Source organism: Ochotona curzoniae, unplaced genomic scaffold, assembly GCF_017591425.1.
Source record: "Ochotona curzoniae isolate NIBS_2020 unplaced genomic scaffold, NIBS_Ocur_1.0 contig_3255, whole genome shotgun sequence".
NCBI lineage: Eukaryota > Metazoa > Chordata > Mammalia > Lagomorpha > Ochotonidae > Ochotona > Ochotona curzoniae.
The window spans coordinates 3,817,902-3,836,226 of NW_024465777.1; the positions used below are offsets into that span (position 1 = coordinate 3,817,902).

Here is an 18,325-nt window from a genome sequence, read left to right on the forward strand (position 1 = left end):
AACCCACACCTGAAGGAAGAGACTCCTTGGGGAGAACGCAGGGGCTCTGTCTTCCCCCTGGGGCAGACCCTCATGGAGACCCCCTGAACACCTGCCCCAAACTACGTAGGAGCCCCTACATGGGAGGCGATGCGACCCTGCTCTGTCCCCACCAGTTCCCAGCAGAGATCCCCGTGTCCCCAGTTATCTGAGCAAATCCTCCCAACACATAGGAGAGGAGAAAACAGGTATGGGACAGGAGAGTAGCTTACCCAAGCAAACGAGTGTGGCCCCGGATCCCACACCTTCCTCATCTCTCCACACCCTGGGAGCTAAGGGATGTGAGGGTTAAATGTGTTGCCCATGGCCTCCAGCTAAGAAGCGCTGGAGCCCGCAGCCTCCAGGTCCCAGGAAGGCAGGGTCTTTGTTTATTGCTGTGGGTGGGAGGAGGTGGCACGTTGGCCAGCAGCATGGGCACCAGCGTCAGAGCCAACTCTGGGTCCTGGCCACTGCACTGTGTGATCTCAGGTGACGTCACTGTCCTGTGCCTCAGTCTCCTGTGTGGAAGGGGCAGGAGGGAGGGTCGGCTGGGAGCCTGGCTCCACACCGTCCCTCCGTCCCTCCGTACTGCACCCAGAGCCTGAAGTAGCCTTCAAGAACCTTCTCCAGTGAACTACCAGGGTCACACTGGTTGTTTCTGTAAGGATTTGTGGGCAGTGCCTGGTTCATAGAGAAGGACACCTTTATTTGGCTGTGTCTGTCCAAACCCTTGGCGTCCCCATGGCCTGGTAGCTCCATGGATGTGGTCCTCCCTGAGCTGCCTGCCCATCATGTGAAGGCTCTGTGAAAAATCCAGGCCGAAGCCACTGTGCATCCTTGGCCAGCCCCAACACTGGGGGAGTAGGATCCCTGCTTCCCATCTGAGGCGCCGGTGCCATGGCAGGGGCCTACACTCTTGTGCCAGCAGGTGCCTTTAGCCAGCAGGTGGCAGTCACGTCCTATGGGGTCCTTAAGGTCCCTGACAACGTGATCATGTGTCACCTGTAAACTCCACATAACTCCTGGACTGGATAGTTCAATGATAGAAGCAAAGAATAATGCAAGTCAGACAGGTCTGGGTCCCTTAACTTCCCCGAGCTCCTGCAAACCACCCCTCCATGGGGCTCCGCAGAGGAGCCAGCTTGGCCAGCAGGAGGTGACAGTGGCAACTCTTGTCTTTCCAGCGGAAACTGGGGCTGGGCCGCGGCAGGCAGCAGCAGTATCCTGGCTGAGTTCGGATCCCTGCACTTGGAGTTCTTACACCTCACCCAGCTCTCCGGCAAGCAGGTCTTCGCAAGAAAGGCATGTATCCCCCGACCACATGTCCATTCGCTACTCACCTGGCTCTTACTGGGAGGTGTGGAACACAGCGGGGTGGGAGGGCCCCTCTTGGGTCAGCAGGTGGACCTGGGGTGGAAGCCAACTCCTCAGAGCACATGCTGATTTGTGGAAGACTTGATTGTGCCCTGGCCAAAGCAGTGAGCACAAGAGTGTCCAGGGTCCTAGGAAGGGCAGAGAGGGGCAGGGTTTCTGGGGTCAGTGTCAGCTCAGTGGTGAATGTGACTAATGGGAAAGTTGGACAGGGTACAGCTGAAACCGGGCACCTGCCAGTGTACCAGGCCCCTGCCGGGGGACACAGAGCTCTGTGTGAGGTGGACCTGCTGCTGCTTCTCAGCTACAGGCAGCAGACCTCCTCATAGCAGGTGCTCACAACATCCTATTTGTTATTCTCCAGCTGGCTGGGGCATGTGGCACGCTGAGAGCAGCTGGGCTCAAATCCGGTCCTGACGACTGGGGAGCCGCTGCCAGCCCCAGACAGGCCTCACTGGCAGACCAGCCTTAGACCCAACCCAGGGAAGGGTGCACGTGTGGTGCTCAGGCTCTGACCACTTGGGGCCACCCTGAGTGCTGACCCACGGGACAAAAAGGTCCTGCACATTGTTCCCCCCGACTCCTTTGGGGGTGGTGCTGGAGTACTTGGGGGGAAAAGAGATCCTTACCTCCACCCTGGAGCTTTCCATCTCTTGTCTCCTATAAGCCTCACTGTGTCCTCTGGTGACCTCTCAGTGTCAGAGAGAGGGCGAGACATCTGCTGGTTCACTTTCCAAATCCCCATGATAGCTGAGCTGGGCCACGTCAAAGCAGGAGCTCCCTCTGAAGTTCCAGGGACTCGGGTCCTTGGGCCATCACCCACTGCCGCCCAGGGTGCACATTAGCAGGAAGCTGGCTTGGAAGAAGCGGAGGCGGGACTCCATTCTGATGTGAGACTCAGGTGCCCTGAGCGGCGGCTCCACCCACCACCGTGCCACAGCACCTGCACCCGGAGTTCCGTTGCTCTTAATGCGCACATGGGTTTTTTGGTGCCGGTTTGGGAACGTGGCTTCCCAGCCTCTCCTGGATTACTTCCCTTAAGCAGAGCTCACTACCAGCTTGAACAGCCATCCTGCTGTCTGATTTTCCTTCAGAAAAGTTCTTCTGCCAGAAGGGACTCTTACCTCCCTGTGACTCCCAGACTTCAGAGCTCATGGGCCGAGTTTAACCCCACAGCCTCTTGGCTCTCATTTCCTCTCCCCCTGCCCACTTCCAACTGTATCCTCTCCTGGTCTCCCTGCTCCCTCTATTCTTGATCCAAACTCCTAGGAAGTTTGTGGCCTCAGCTCAGATCAGAATGAAGTTGGGGGGTTATGGGGATGAGGGTATGGTGGTTCTGTAGGCTAATCTTCCATCTGCAAATGCCAGCATCCCATATGGGTGCAGGTTTGTGTCCCGGCTGCTTTGCTTCAATCCAGCCCTCTGCTTGTGGCCTGGGAAAGCAGCAAGGATGGCCCAAAGCCTTGGGATTCTGTACCCATGTGAGGGACCCGGAGAAGGCTCTTGGCTCCTGGCTTTGGATCAGCTCATCTTGGCTGTTCATTTGGAGAGTGAACCAGCAAATGGAAGATCTTTCTCTGGCTCTCCTCTCTGTATATCTCCCTTTCAAGTAAAAATAAATAAATTATTTAAAAAGAAGAAGAAGTGGGACAATCCACTTGCTCTGGTCTTGCACTGTTCTGGGCTTTTTCTATGGCCCCATTTACATGCGCAGCCATTTTGGTGCCTGGCTGAGCTTCCCACAGAGGTAGTTATTGATGTCCACAAAGCAAACCACATCCTAGAAGCACTCATGCCCTCCAGAGGAGCCATTCAGCTCCGTTTTGCCACCCTCCACAGGAACAGAGAGGGGCAGGCATACAAACATATCCCTGACTCTCGTAATGGCTTGTGCTAACCACTGGCGGGGAACACAGCCCCTGGCAAGGAAGTCCTGACTGCTGGGAGGTGGCTCATCCCTGCTCCTCCCCATGTGGCCAGCCTGGCCTGAAGCAGGGGGTCCCCAAGGCATAGCTGGCCTCACGGAGCCAGTGTAGGGAGGAAGGCCAGCCTGTGCCTGTGGAAAAAGCCCCCTGGGCCCTGTTTCTCATGTTTGCCGTGCCCAGAGGTCCTCGTTGCACCCGACAGGGACAGTTTCCAAAGGGACAGTACAGTGTGTCTCCCCAGCTGACTGCTCCTATCCCGTCACCAATGTGGGGGCACCTCTGCTCACCACGATCCTTGTGCCTGGTCTGTTTCATGCATGTTGTCATGCATGGCATGATGACATGTTCCACGGCACCTGTGACTCCAGGCTCAGACCATGCATCTGTTACTGGACACGCGTGTCCAGCTGCTCTCCTGGCTGTAGTGAACACAGCTGTGCAGGTGTCCCTGGAACACCCATGTCACCGGCTTTGGATCACCCCGCTATCACCCCAGGGCCCATACCGTCACTGTGGGTGAAGCCTATTCCCTAGAACAGTCCTCGCTGCACGTGGGCCCAGCTGTCTCCTGTCCTGGCCCCAGGGGGACATCAGGCACTGGGCTTCTGCAGGGGGTGACGGTACCACGGTGTCGTGTCTCACAGGTCAGGAACATCCGCAAGGTCCTCAGGAACATGGACAAGCCCTTCGGCCTCTACCCCAACTTCCTCAGCCCAGTGAGCGGGAACTGGGTGCAACGTGAGTACTGGGATGCCGCCTCCCCCAACCCCAGGGCCACCCAATTCCCACCCCAGCGCCTGGACCCTGTGCTCCTGGGCAAGTCAGTGACACTGGTATCAGAGTCATGTGCCAGCTGGGCATTCACATGGGGCTCCCGGCTGCCACCCACCCTCCCAGGCACCTTGGGGCTGTCCCTTTGTTGCTGCCGTTGCTATGGAGACAAATATGATGGGGACTAGCTATCACAGCTCTGTCCTGTACCGCCACTGGCCCTGGCTTGTCCAGCCTGTCCTGCCTCATGATGCCCACCGACGCCTCCTTGGTTATCTTCTCCCTCCCAGGAGTGCCGGGGTAGAGCTGTCTGCTCTGCAAGTGGCTCCAGGTGGGCCAGGCCTCCTTCTCCTCCTCTCCCAGTTCCTCTCCTCCAAATTTGATTTTGGTTTTATTTTTCACTTATTTGCATTTTATTGGAAAGAAAGCAGAGCAAGAGAAAGCGAGATCTTCCATCAGTTGATTCACTGATCCTACCCTCCCCACCAGCAAATCCCTGCAGTGGTCAGGATTGAGCCAGGGCAAAACCAGGAGCCCGGAACGCCATCTGGGTCTCCCTCATGGGTAGCACCCTGTTGAACTGTTTGGCCTTCTGGGGTGCACATTCCAGGAAGCTGGAATTGGAGGCAGAGCCAGACTTGAACTTGGCCATAGGGAATGTGGGCATCACAAGTGCTGAGGAGCCACTGCGCTGAGTGTCTGCTCCCCACATCTAATTCCAAGAAAAAAACAGATTCAAGCAAAGCCTAACCATATGGCAATGTAAAGATTCATGGAAAGGCAGGTTTACAGAGAGAGGGAGAGACAGAGAGCTCTTTCATCCACTGGTCCTTAAACTTGACAGCCTTTCCCCATCTCTGTTCAGAGGCGTGCTTCCCCCAGCAGGTGGCTCTTGGTCACCTAGGGATGGGACTAAACGGATGCATAACCTAGGAGGGGGGTTGCGACAGGCTTCCAGGCCCACGGGATGCACCCCAGTTGAGAAACCCCAGGCATGGGAGAAGCAGATCGTGGCTCCAGCTGTATCCTCAGTCACAGTCAACTGGGATTGATAGTGGTGGGTTTTTCAGGTGCCTAATCCAGGCCTTCCCAGGATCCGACCCTAGCTCCCACCTCCACTGCCTCTGTCCCAACCGAGTGAGTCTCCAGCCCCAGTCCTTGGGGTGAGAGCACCAGACAAGGGTAGACGCCTAATTATTACACAGCTTGGGGAGATTCTCTTTATCTCTTAGCTCTCTGAGATACATTTCAGTGTGGCTCGGAGAGAGGGCCAACAGATTTCAGTTCCATCTTCCAGCAGTGGCCTGCCTTCTCCCAGAAGGAAACAGAGCAAGTAGGGTGTAGAGGGCAGCTGGCAGCGGGATTCTGTGGAGAGCAAACAGGGGCTGTCTGTGCTGCCCAGGCCTCTGCCCTCTGCCAGACCCAGAGGAATTTCCTGCAGGGATGGCTTCACCCCTACTGTAGAGGACACTTGGAGAAATGCAAAAACACCCTGCTAAACAGGGCAGGCAGCAGACGGCTCGAATTACAGATCCTGGCCCTGGTTGGCCAAGTGTTCTAGCATTCCATCATTTCCATGGCGGGGCCGAGCGTGGAGGGAGAGAGATGGCGGCTCTGCTGACCCGAGCTGCCCCAGGACAGTGCTGCAGAACCCGTCAACAGGAGGGAGGGGCTGGCCCCCGCCGCCCTGACCTCAGTGACCAGACGAGCCCCCTCCAAGACATCTTGCTTTGTTAATTCTGCTACTCTGAGGAACACAGGTCTGCAAAGGTTGGGCACATATGCAAAATTGTTCTTATTAATAAAGTATGAATCCACAGGCTGCTGAGGATCAGGCTGCTGCTGACCCATCCTCTGGACCTGCCCTCTCTTCTCTCCTTTCTCTTCCTCTGCCTTTGGTGCCAGGGTCATGTCAGGTGTTCTGGGGATTGGATAGATTCCTGATGCATGGTATTTTTTTTGGCAGCTGATAGCAGTCCCACCTTGACGAGTTAAATGCCTGCTTTCCTCTCCTTAAACCCTCAGGACTCACCTGCAGGCAGGCCGGGCAGGAACTGCACAGCCCATTTGTGGACATGGGGACTGTAGCACAGAGGGACATCAGGGCCAGGCCTGTGCCCTTCTTGCCTGTTTCTTGCTTCAGAAGCCGAGCTGCAAGGTGGCAGGGGAGGCCCCTGGGGAAACTCTGACAGCCCCAAGCACGGATGAGCCGACCCTCAAACCCACTCACCCAGGGTACAGACAGCGGCCGGGGAGGGGCCAGCAGACTCAGCACGTGGTGATCCCCTCGCCCCCACAGCACCATGCCCTCATCTGTAGAAGGCAGAGCTGGAGCCCCGTTCCAGGGATGCCCACAAGGCTGCCTGGAGCATGCCTTGTTCACAGTCTCCGTGGGGAGGGTTCTGGGCTGAGGCAGAAGATAAGAAGGTGTTAGCTGGGCAGGGCTTGGAGGTGGGGGTGCCCACAAAGGAACCTCCTGAAGGCTGCGAGCCAAGGGTGTTCAGGGGGGCAGCAGGAACAGGGGGAGGAACAAGGAGCTGATTGTGCAGGTGGTGCTGCTGTTGGCTGCCATGCCCTTTGCTGCCGTGCCTGAGACGGGCCCCCTCGTTGGGGTTCTGCAGCTCTCAATGGAGGCTTGCACAGCCTGCCTGCTAGCCATGTCCACCATCCACACGTGGGTCTAGCCCCAGCCTGCCCCTGCTCACTTGCGCTGTGCCCCTGGAAAGGTTCTAGGGAGCTGGACGCCAGCTCATTCCCTTCCCTCCTCTTCAAGTGAGGCACCTGAGCCCTCGCTGTTCCCCCGCACAGCACACGTGCTCCTGTCTGGTCCAGTTTTCACAACTGCGTGTTCCACTCCAGAATGCTTGCTAGGCCAGGGTTTGTATTTGTAACGGTGTCCAGAATGACAGGAAGGACTGGGTGACCAGGTGCCAGACCCTCTCCGGGGTCCCACCTGCCCTTGCACACCGTCTTGGTCCTTCACTCATCCTGCTTGCCTCTTTCTCCTTAGCCATCAGGTCTGGCTGCAGAAAGCGAGGCCCGTGCGGCTCCTTGGTGGCTGCAGCAGTCTAGCGTTGTAGCTCACTCTGTCTTCCTGTCTGGGAAAGGGAACTGGCAGCGCTTTCCCTGCAGAGTTGTTGGGAAGTTTAGAGAGAATTCAGAAAAGCTCCCAACCCACAGTAGACACTCAGCAGGTATTAGCTGTTAACAGATTATTATTGTTTTATATGTATAAGATTAATCTTTACTTGAAAGGCAGAGTTTACAGAGATCTTCCGTGCACTGGTTCACTCCCCAGATGACTGCAGTGGCTGGCGTTGGGCCAGTCTAGAGTGGAGCCAGAAATTTCATTGGGACTTCACACATGGGTGGCAGGGACCCAAGCATTTGAGCCACCCTCCAGGCACAGTATCCGGGAACTGGGTTGAAAGTGGAGCAGCCGGGATTTGAACCTGCACCGCGAGCAGCAGTTTTACCACTACAGCCCAGCATGGTCCTGTTGATGGATTTCCTCTCTCTCACCCACTCCACTCTCCTTCCACCTGCTATTCCCATCCCAGCCTTTAACCCACCCTGGTTGCTTTTGAAAAGGTGTATTGCATTCTGTTCAATTTACTGCCTACCTCCATTTCCCCCCTCAGTTTTCAAAGCTTGTTCCTGCAGGGGAGTGCTCCTCTGGGGATGGTGATGCTGGTGGGGGCACCTGCTTACTCCCTGACAGACCAGCCGGGGCCTGCTCTGGTCTGGCCATCCTAGCTGCTTCACTATCCCCTGGGCTGGTCCCGCCAGGACAGGCAGAGCCTCTGCCCACCTGCGTTTTTCTTGCCCCCTTGGTTCCCCTCATCCTGCTTGCTGAGCAGAAACCCCATTTTTCCAAAGAGTCAGTGTAGGCTGTCCTCCTTCCCCACCTTGCAGGGTTCTGGCTACGTGTCTGTCACTGGGTAATAAACAGCACCCAACTTTCAGATTATCTCTTTAAAGAAATCTACCTTGTTTGCAGTGAGTGACCAGGGACCCAACGGCCCAGCCCCAGCCACCCCACACGGGAACCCACACCCCTCACCATGGTACCCTATGGCCCAGCACAGCCACCCCGCACTGGACCCCTATGGCCCTCACCATGGTACCCTATGACCCAGCCCCAGCCACCCCACACTGGAACCCACACCCCTCACCATGGTACCTGGCAGCCAGTGCATCTGACAATGACCTTTTGCCTTTTCCCTGTTGTAGAACACGTCTCAGTTGGAGGACTCGGGGACAGCTTTTATGAATATTTGATCAAGTCCTGGTTGATGTCAGCCAAGACAGATGTAGAGGCTAAAACCATGTACTATGAAGCCTTGGAGGTAAGACACATGCTGGGTTTTTCAGGATGGTCGGGGACTCAGTCCCCTACAGGGAACAGGGAGAGATGAGTGACAGGTGCACCCTCCCCCAGCTGGGCACATCACACCCATAGTTGTAAGCCCTTAAAGCTGTGGGGGGATCTGTGACATCCTTTTCCTGCCAGCTGCTCAGCAGTGAGACCCCAGTCCCACTTGCCCTGGTCCCAGCCCTGTTCATGCCCAGCTTTGGCTGGTAGCAGCCCTCTGCCAGAGTCCCCCATCTGCCTGGACGCCTTTCCTCCTCTGCTCTTTGCAGAGCAGATCTGAGCCCCCAGACAGAGCGGTCAGGATGCCTGCCCTCAGGGCACCCTGGAGTTGCTGCTTCCAGTGAAGCCAGGGCCATGAATTATTTAGGCAAATCTGGAGCTGCGAGGCTAGCCCTGGATGGAGCAGCAGAAGGCCCGGCTCTGAGCCCACATATGATCTGGCTGCTGAACCCCCAGCACCTCTGACCCCAGCTCAGGCCAGGCCTCTGGCAAGTGTGGAACTTTGAAGAATATCCTGGCCATCCTCAGCTTGATTGCATATTAAAATCGACCTCCGCGTTTATGTGATAGCACACCCAGGCTGCAAACTCGACCAGTTACATCCGAACTTCTGGGGCTGGGACCCACTGACATTATACAGTATATTGCCAGCTAGGCAGAAAGCTCTCACCCCGCCTGCCCTGGGGAGCGTCTGAAAGCCTGGTGCCCACACCACATCCCAGGCCACTTAGATCAACTTCTTTGTCTTTTTTTTTTTAAGATTTATTTATTTTTATTACAAAGTCAGATATACAGAGAGGAGAGACAGAGAGGAAGATCTTCCATCCAATGATTAACTCCCCAAGTGACCGCAGCAGCCGGTGCTGTGCCGATCCGAAGCCAGGAGCCAGGAACCTCTTCCGGGTCTACCATGCGGGTGCAGGGTCCCAAGGCTTTGGGCCGTCCTTGACTGCTTTCCCAGGCCACAAGCAGGGAGCTGAATGGGAAGTGGAGCTGCTGGGGTTAGAACCGGCACCCATGTGGGATCCTGGTGTATTCAAGGTGAGGACTTTAGCCGCTGGACCACGCTGCCAGGCCCCTGTTTGATTTTGTTTTGTTTTTTAAGTTGTATTCGATTATTTGAAAGCTGGAACTGTAGGAGGAGGGAGACACAAAGATCTTCCATCCATCCGCTGATTTACGCCCCACATGACTGCAATGCCAACTAGACTGAAGTCAGGAGCTCCTTCAGGGTCTCCGACAGGGGTGGCAGGGGCTCAAGAACTTGGGTCATGCTCTGCTACCTTCCCAGGCCAATAGCAGGGAGCTGGATTAAAAGCAGAACAAATGGGACACAAACCTGTGTTCATCTGGAGTATAAGTATCACAGGCCAGCTTAGAAGCCACCTGAGTAGACCCATGTCCACCTGACATGAGCATGGGAGATGCAGGCTGATCTGACCGCACGTGCCCAGAGCCATCTCTGGGTGAACGCTGTAAGTACCTGGTCATCTCCGACACTCATCTTACAGACAGTAAAACAAGATCCGAGAGGCCCTAAGTCACACAGCAGCATCTGTCCGAGTTAGGGTGCCAGTACGGTTCTGATGGCCAGTTCTGTCCCGTCTGCAAGCCGCTGCATCGGAGAGGAGCCTGGCTAGCTTGCAGGATTGTTCAGCTGGGTTCCCACGGAAGGTGGCAAGTCAGTGCCTGATCCAAGCAAGCCTTTGAGTAGTTCCCCCTTCGGCCCTCACAGCCATGCCCAGGTCATTGTTCCATCCCGCCAGCTGGACAGAGTGAGTCACAAGTGGACTGGCATGCCTGGCAGCACCCAATTCCTTCATCACAAAACCCAGAGTCCAGGCCAGCCCTGACCCCAGACTGGCCTCATGTGACTGAAGTTTACCTTATACTGAGTCAGTCCCCAGCCCATACCATCTTGGGTTTTACTCAGGGTTCTAGAAAGCCTTATTTCATATGTTTACATCCACTCATCTCAATTGTGTCTTCAAAGAAACATTCATCTACAATCTCCTCTTTTAAGAACAATTTTTTATGGGCCCGTCAGTGGCTGAATTCTCACCTTGAACATGCTAGGATCCCATTTAGGCACTGGTTTGTGTCCCAGCTGCTCCACTTCCCATCCAGCTCCCTGCTTGTAGCCTGGGAGAGCAGTGAGGATGGCCCAAGGCCGTGGGACCCTGCACCCGTGTGGGAGGCCCGGAGGAGGTTCCTGGCTCCTGGATCTTGGCTTCAGAACAGCTCAGCTCTGGCCATCGCGGCCACTTGGGAAGTAAACCTGCTAACGGAAGATCTTTCTCTCTGTCTCTCTTTCTCTCTGTAGGTCTACCTTTCCAATAAAAATACATCTTTTTAAAAATTAAAAAAAAATATTTTTTTTGTTTGAAAGGCAGAGTTGCAAAAAGAGGAGACAGAGACATCTTCCATTCACTGATCCACTCCCCAAGTGACTGCAATGTCCAGAACTTGAGCTGGTTCAAAGCCAGGAGCTAGGAGCTTCTTCTAAGTCTGCTTTGTGGGTACAGAGGCCCAAGGGCGTGAACCATCCTCTGCTGTTTTCCCAGGCCATAAGTAGGGAACTGGATCAGAAGTGGAACTGCTGGGATATAAACTCGTGCCCATATGATGGATGCCAACATGCAGGCAGAGGCTTGGCCTATTATGCCACAGTGCTGACCCCTACAACTTTCTATTTATGGTAATTACTGAGCCTAACTTGGGACTAACTGCAAACAAGTGGCATCAGGGAGGCCTCTGCAGGGTGTGGATTGCCTGTGCCCACACCTGACATCTTGTGGTCTTTGTGGAGGCCTGTGCTTCCCAGCACATTGACAGCTGGTGACTCTGAGCCGGGCCTTCCCAGCCTGCTCAGCGTCTAGAGATCAGCAGTGCAGACGTGGAGACCGAGGGCCACACGGGGCTCCTGCGATGGGTCATAGCCATCCTGAAGCCGTGGAGCAGCTTATCCCCATCTCATCAGCGCCCAGACTCCTGGGACTGACTGCAGGGAGCCTGAAATGATGACTGCACACCTGTGTGCTCCAGCCCCCTGCCAAAGCACCCACCACTGGGTGCAGGAGGAGCGGAGCCGTGGGAAGCCCCAGGTCCTGTCCTAGGCCAGGAATGGCTGGGCAGTCCCAGAGAAGCCATAGGCTCCTCCTGTCTGTAGAGGGCGCTACAGCCCACGTGCCTAATTGAGTGAGCAACTGTGTGATGAAGAACAACAAATAGACAGCCCAGGATTCTCTGTGCTCCTTTATTATTATTATTATTATTATTATTATTATTATTATTATTATTTACAATCTTTACATAGTTATTTTGGGCAAAAAGGGTCAAGGGCTACAGGAAAGTGGGTAAGACTATTATTTCCATATTGTTTCCTTCATGTATCTGAGGTAAAGGGGGATATTGAGGGAGATTTAAAGATTTATTTATTTATTGGAAGATCAGATATACAGAGGAGGAGAGACAGAGAAGATCTTCTGTCCGATGATTCACTCCCTAAGTCACCGCAAGGGCTGGTGCTGCGCCGATCCGAAGCCAGGAGCTAGGAACTTCCTCCAGGTCTCCCACGCAGGTGCAGGTCCCAAGGCTTTGGGCCATCCTGGACTGCTTCCCAGGCCACAAGCAGGGAGCTGGATGGGAAGTGGGGCTACCAGGATTAGAACCGCGCCCATATGGGATCCCAGTGGGTTCAAGGCAAGGACTTTAGCCACTAGGTCATGCCGCTAGGCCCTCTCTGTGCTCCTTTTAGAAAATCTAGTCGGGGAGCACACCCCCTAAGGTGTTGGGAACAACTGTAGCAACATTCTGGACCCTGAAACCTTGTCACAGGCCATTTGGGCTTCAGGCTAAGACCTGCTCTGCCCTGCCCTCCCTCCCTGCCCCTGCATCCCTCCCCACCCTTCAAGGAGGCATAGGGGAATGATAAAGCCTGGAAGGAACTTTTTTTGAAAAAGATCTCCTGGAAAGACTTCTGTTCACTCCCCAAATGGCTGTAGGTACCTGGGGCTGGGCCAGGCTGAAGCCAGGAGCCAGGAGCATCCAGGTCTCCCACATGGGCGGCAGGGCCCCACAGAGAGGGCGGGGAGAAACACAGAGAGATCATCCACCTGCTGGTTCCTTCTCCAAATGGCCACATGGCTGGGGTCCAGCTGATTTTCCACTGCTTTCCCAGGTAGATCTGCATGGAGCTGGATCTGAAGCCAAGCAGCTAAGACTACAACCAGCACTTCATGGGATTCCAGCTCTGCAGGCAATGCCTGAACCCACTGCACCGTAACGCCATTACTCTCACCATACCACATTAAGGGATTAAAAAAATTATTTTAAAGGGGTCTGACATTGTGTAGTGGATTGAGCCGCCACCTGTAACACTGGTGTTCCATATGGGCACCAGATCAAATCCTGGCTGCTCCACTTCCAATTCAGCTCCCTGCTAATGTGTCTGGGAAAGCAATGGAGAATGACCCTGGTGCTTGAGCCCCTGCACCCACCTGGGAGACCTAGAAGAAGCTCCTGGCTTCCGCCTGGCACAGCCCCAGCCATGTGGCCATTTGGAGAATGAGTCAGCAGGTGGACGATCTCTCTCTGTTTTCCCTCTCTCGCTCTGTTACTCTACCTTTCAAATAAACACACTAAATCTTTTTTTCAAAACACATAGAAGGAAGTGAACATCTGTGAGACCCACCCTGGCCCTGCCTGACCTCCACGCCTCCCCACAGGCAGCAGGCCTCAGCCAGCAGTTGGCGGTCAAGAATCTAAGTCTCTCCCTTCTGTGGACCCTCCCCGCCTGTCCTACTGCAGGCAATTGAGACCTATTTGCTGAATGTGTCTCCTGGAGGCCTGACCTACATCGCCGAGTGGCGAGGGGGCATTCTCGACCACAAGATGGGGCATCTGGCCTGCTTCTCTGGGGGCATGATCGCTCTTGGTGCCGACGATGCCAAGGAGGAGAAGAGGGCCCACTACCGCGAGCTCGCAGCCCAGATCACCAAGACGTGCCACGAGTCCTACGCCCGCTCAGGTAACCAACCATGCCAGCCAAGAGACAGCAGCAGAGGCTGAGGCTAGATGCCAGGACGAACTGGCAAGAGCAGCAGAACAGCCAGGAGCGAAGGCCCTAAGTGAGAGGCGAAGAGGGGAGGCGCCCTCAGTGCTCCATGCTCCCAGCTCTCGTGATACAGGCAAGAATAGTAGCCCAGGCCCGGCTGGAAGTAAGACTGGCAGTGGCCTGTTTCCCTTCCCATGTGCACAGCTCTCCACTGTAGACCCTTTCTTGGGGCAGAGAGAACCCAGGATTGGTGGTAAAATGTCCCCAGCTCAGGCACTGCTGCCAGGCAGGCGATCTGTGTTTTCTCACCTGTGCAGTGGGGAGAGCACCTGGTGTTTCCCCAGGTGATGCAGAGAGGTTCCACAATCAGTCAGCTGACCACCCAGCATGCCTGTGAGGTGGCCCAAGGCCCCTGGACCAACTCTGGTCCAGCAGGAACTATTCCAGGAAGGCAGACATCAACATGGCTCCCTGTCTTCCAAGCCTCACTGTGTAAGCAAACAGATCTCGAGAATGAGCAAAAGCTCGCAGTTGGTTCAGGTGGATCAGCCCAGGCCTTAAAAGACAGATGGTTAATACAGCATCCTGTTCTGGCTGCCTTGGCCCCCAGACGGCTGCCACGGCTGCTCCACGGCCCCCAGACGGCTGCCACGGCTGCTCCACGGCCCGCAGACAGCTGCCACGGCTGCTTCTGCCCTTGCCCCCCTGAACAGGTTGGCCAAGCAGCTGCTCTGCCATGGCCAGGAGCTGCTACATTGTTGAAAGAGATTGGTGGTTGGAAGAGTTTGGCCAGCTTCTCTTCCAGGAGGGGTGGGCTGTGCTCCAGAGTGCTGGCTGTCCCCTCAGAGAGAAGCTCTCAGAGCCTGAAGCTGTGCGGCCCCTGAGGCCCCCAGGGCCAAGGAAGATGCCATGCACCTGCCCCCACACAGCCTGATGGAGGAAGGCACGTGGGGGAGAGACAGGCAGGGGCCAAGGGGCTGAGCACACCTGTCTAACCATCCCCACAGATACCAAACTAGGACCCGAGGCCTTCTGGTTCAACTCCGGTCGAGAGGCAGTGGCCACCCAGTTGAGCGAGAGCTACTACATCCTGCGGCCCGAGGTAGTGGAGAGCTACATGTACCTCTGGCGCCAGACCCACGACCCCATCTACCGGGAGTGGGGCTGGGAGGTGGTGATGGTGAGTACGACCCCCAGAACTCATGGGTGGACTGCAGACCCCCAGACTCAGCCAACCAGGAGCCAAGCCAGGCTGACTTATGATAGGATCTCAGAGTGGACAGGCCCACCGTGGTGGTCGCAGAGTTCAGAGTAACCTGCTGGACCAGGGAAGGCGGATCTGAGTGTCCATGGTAGCCTTTGTGGCCCAGCCCTAGGCACCAGCAAACCCAGAGAGCCTGAGACTGGCTGGCCGCCCAGAGCCCTGTAAGACCACTGCCGGCCCGCACCTGCCTCCCTCACCCCAAAGGTCCCGCAGGGAGTCGCCACCTGTGCTCCCCAGAGCCAACCTGAAGCCATCTGCTTCCTGACCTGGGAGGGCCCAGTGTTTCATCCCTTGAGTAACAGTCGTGCATAAGGGACCACATGTTTGGGGAACCACCGGGGGCAGTAGGAAGTCCATTGCCCAAGGTCATTCCTTGAGCCCCCACTCCTTCAATCCCACCACACAGCCGGGATAGTCTCTCCTGGGCTTCCCTCCGTGGAAGCCAGGTGAAAAGCTTGGGCCTGAGTCATGGGAATAGGTGGAGGTGTGTGGGTTCTGCCCCAGCCAGGGACAAGGGGACTGAACCCCAGAAGGATACTTCAGCCTTCTGCTCCCTGCAGGGGGGCATGCAGGCCTGGCATGGGGATCCTGGCCCACTGGATCTCACAGTGTGGGGCGTAGGGACGGGGCTTCCCTCTGCCTGTGCTAAGCCGCCTTCCTCCCTCCCTTCCCCCACCCCACCCCGGCAGGCCTTGGAGAAGCACTGCCGGACGGAAGCCGGCTTCTCAGGCATCCAGGACGTATATAGCGTCACCCCCAGTCACGACAACAAGCAGCAGAGCTTCTTCCTGGCGGAGACCCTGAAGTGAGTGGGGCCGTGGGCTGCGTGCTCGCCAGAGGCCAGCAGCCTCTTCCTATCGGGGCTCTGGGCTTGGGGCTTGGGGGTCAGCCACCCCGCCCCTCAGCAGCGATCAGCTGCGGGATGAGAGCCCAGCAGGGACAGAGGGGCACTTGGGGTCCAGAAGTTAAATCCCAAAGTGACCCTGGTGCTGTTGGTACTGGTCACTATTGCTGAGTCTTCCCCCACCACTCGCTGGCAGCTGCCTCTGCAGTGTGCAGGATAACAGGCGGCCACCCCATCTAAGCAGGCCCGAACCCTTCTGGGATGCCTGTTCCCCCACAGCGGAAGTGCTGTCAGTGTCCCCGGTACACTGTGGCCTCTGGGAGGATGGACCTTGGGGCAGTACTCCAACCACTCTGCAGGAGCTGGGGGGCAGCGAGCTACAGGGGAGGGGGAGTGCTACAAGTTCCAGGAACAGGGGTGCAGGGTGTGAGCCTCCTGGGGACAGAAGCAGGATGCCATCAGGTGCCCAACACCCCCAGGGCAGTGTTGGGATGTGAGACCCTCCTCCCCCCACCCTAAGGCCCCTCTAGCCCTGACACCTGACACCTGCCCCTCCCACACAGGTATCTCTACCTTCTGTTCTCGGATGATGACGTGCTGTCCTTGGAAGACTGGGTGTTCAACACCGAGGCCCACCCGCTGCCCATCAACCACTCGGACAGTGCCCACAGGGCCTGGGGCCCCCGCTGAGAGCGCCCCTCCGCCCCCAGGCCGCCTCAGGGATGCCATGCCTCTTGGGCATTTGGGACTGCCCTCCCAAGGGACCGAGCTGGCCAGCCGTGTCGGACAGACGCGCCACTCTCCTCTGTGAGGAGACAGGCTCAGAGATACCGCCGCCACTGCTGAGCTGTCAGAGCGGGGCGCAGCCACGTCGCGCCCCCACATTCCTTTCTACAGAGAAGTTTCTATGAACCCTGTAAACTCTTGGCCAAGGCCAAGGTCCAGAGATGGCCATGGCCACAGCAGGTGGCCAGCTCACCTGCCTCCTTCCGGGCTCGACTCTGGCTCTTTCTTTCCCATTTTGTCTTGCTGTCCTGGCCTCATGTGCTCCCTCCAATCACGTCCTCCCGAGAGGCTGGCTTTGGGACACTTGTCTGCGGGCCAGCCTCCACCCCTGTGATCTTCCGTTGTTCATGCCCCATTCCCTCTGCGTCCAGTTTCCTGTCCATTACCTTATCGTTGGAGGAGAGGTCTCCTTGGATATAGGCCTGAGCTTTGGGACTCCCCAGCGCCGTTCTAGTCGTAACGGGAAAGTCTGTGAGGAAGGAACAGGGTTAACTGACAGCAGTGAAGACAGCCCACGCACCCTCCGCAGGCCCCAGGAAGGGTGCTGCGCCAGCCGTTGGCCTCGGGTTCCCCAAACGAAGGATGCCCCTTGTCTTACCCTGCCTTAAGTCAGTCCCGATGAATTCAAAAAATGTGAGCTGGAGATGCAGCAAGGCCAGAGAGGGGCAGCCACCTGCCTGAGGGCACACAGCCAGAAAATAAAATACAGATGAGCACCACCCCTGCCCTGCACCCTGTCCTGGGCCACCCCAGTCCCAAGCCCGGCCACACCCTTTCACGAGACCCAGGACAGAGAGGCCCCCAGGGAGGCAGAACAGAAAGGTTCCAGAAGTAACTGACGGGAGTGGCGGACAGTCGGGCCTGGCAGGTAGCCAGGGCCAGCAGGGCCGGTGGGGTGTGAAAGGGCGAGTGAGCCTCAAGCCAAGCCCTAGACAATAGTGACAATGAGGAGAATGATAGGAGGGGATGTGGCACGGCAGAGAGCAAGTCCCATAGATCCAGACACACACACCCCCTGGGTGGGGTGGGGTGGGGTGGATGGTGGGACCATAGCACCAGCACGTTCTGCAGGACCAGGAGTTCCAGGGCCAACGCCGAGTTGAGGATGTCCCCTGCTCCCCCACCTGCGTGTCCCCTTGGCCAAGGGCAGGGGACCGTGCTCGGCCCTTGCTCTGGCGCTGTTCATGTACCCCGCTAGCCCTCCGGGTGACCTTCGACCTCCACGGTGCAGCCCTCCTGAGGCTGCCCCGGGAGTGGAGGGCACAGGAAAGCCTTCCCCTCTTCCCCCTTCCACAGCCCTGGGTTACCTTGGCAGTCGTGGGGGAGCAGCCGCCACCACCGCCGGGAAGCAGCAGGTCACCACCCGCTCGCTGGGCACCCAGGAAGGCGTGGACCTGCTGCCCCCCAGCTCCCACACTGGGAGCCAAGGGGACCAGTGAGGAAATACTGAAAAGCAGACGGGCAGTGTCCCCGCACTTCTCTCCAGAACAGATCCTATTACATGAGTATTTTCTTCTCTTTTTCTATGAATATATAGAGTCTATGTTTTGAAACATGGTATCATACTATGCATACTATTTTCTTATACTCTGCTGTTGCACTTGACTGTATGTTGTGGATCCCTCTCCCTGTCGACAAATACACACGTATCATCACTGTGCCCACGTGTGTAACATTCCCTAGTCTGTTCCGGCGTGTCTGGCTGCTCTGTGCCCCTCTCACTCGAGTCCCTCTGAGATCTGAGTTACAGCTCACAAAAACCAGGCAGGTTGAATGTAAGCAAAAAAATACAGGGGGGCAGTGGGGTTTACCAAATTGCTGGAGACGGAACAGCTCATGGGCTTGAGGAGAGCAGACAGCCAGACTTGAAGAGAGGTGAGGAAGAGAATCTGCCAGGAATCCTACGGGGACCAGA

The 18,325-nt window shown here is 56.5% G+C and overlaps 1 protein-coding gene across 2 annotated transcripts in view; it reads left to right on the forward strand.

Annotated features, from left to right (window-relative positions):
• MAN1C1 (mannosidase alpha class 1C member 1) overlaps positions 1-18,065 on the forward strand; it is a 124,383-nt gene extending 106,318 nt beyond the window's left edge. Inside the window, exons 6-12 of one of the 2 annotated variants that reach the window (XM_040979598.1) lie at positions 1,203-1,320; positions 3,959-4,052; positions 8,319-8,434; positions 13,270-13,489; positions 14,524-14,696; positions 15,470-15,585; positions 16,188-18,065. In XM_040979598.1, the coding sequence (XP_040835532.1) occupies positions 1,203-1,320; positions 3,959-4,052; positions 8,319-8,434; positions 13,270-13,489; positions 14,524-14,696; positions 15,470-15,585; positions 16,188-16,314 (964 nt within the window). In that variant the 3' untranslated portion in view covers positions 16,315-18,065. The remainder of the gene's footprint in view (positions 1-1,202; positions 1,321-3,958; positions 4,053-8,318; positions 8,435-13,269; positions 13,490-14,523; positions 14,697-15,469; positions 15,586-16,187) is intronic. The other variant, XM_040979599.1, reaches the window with a different exon arrangement.
• Positions 18,066-18,325: the final 260 nt, after the last annotated feature.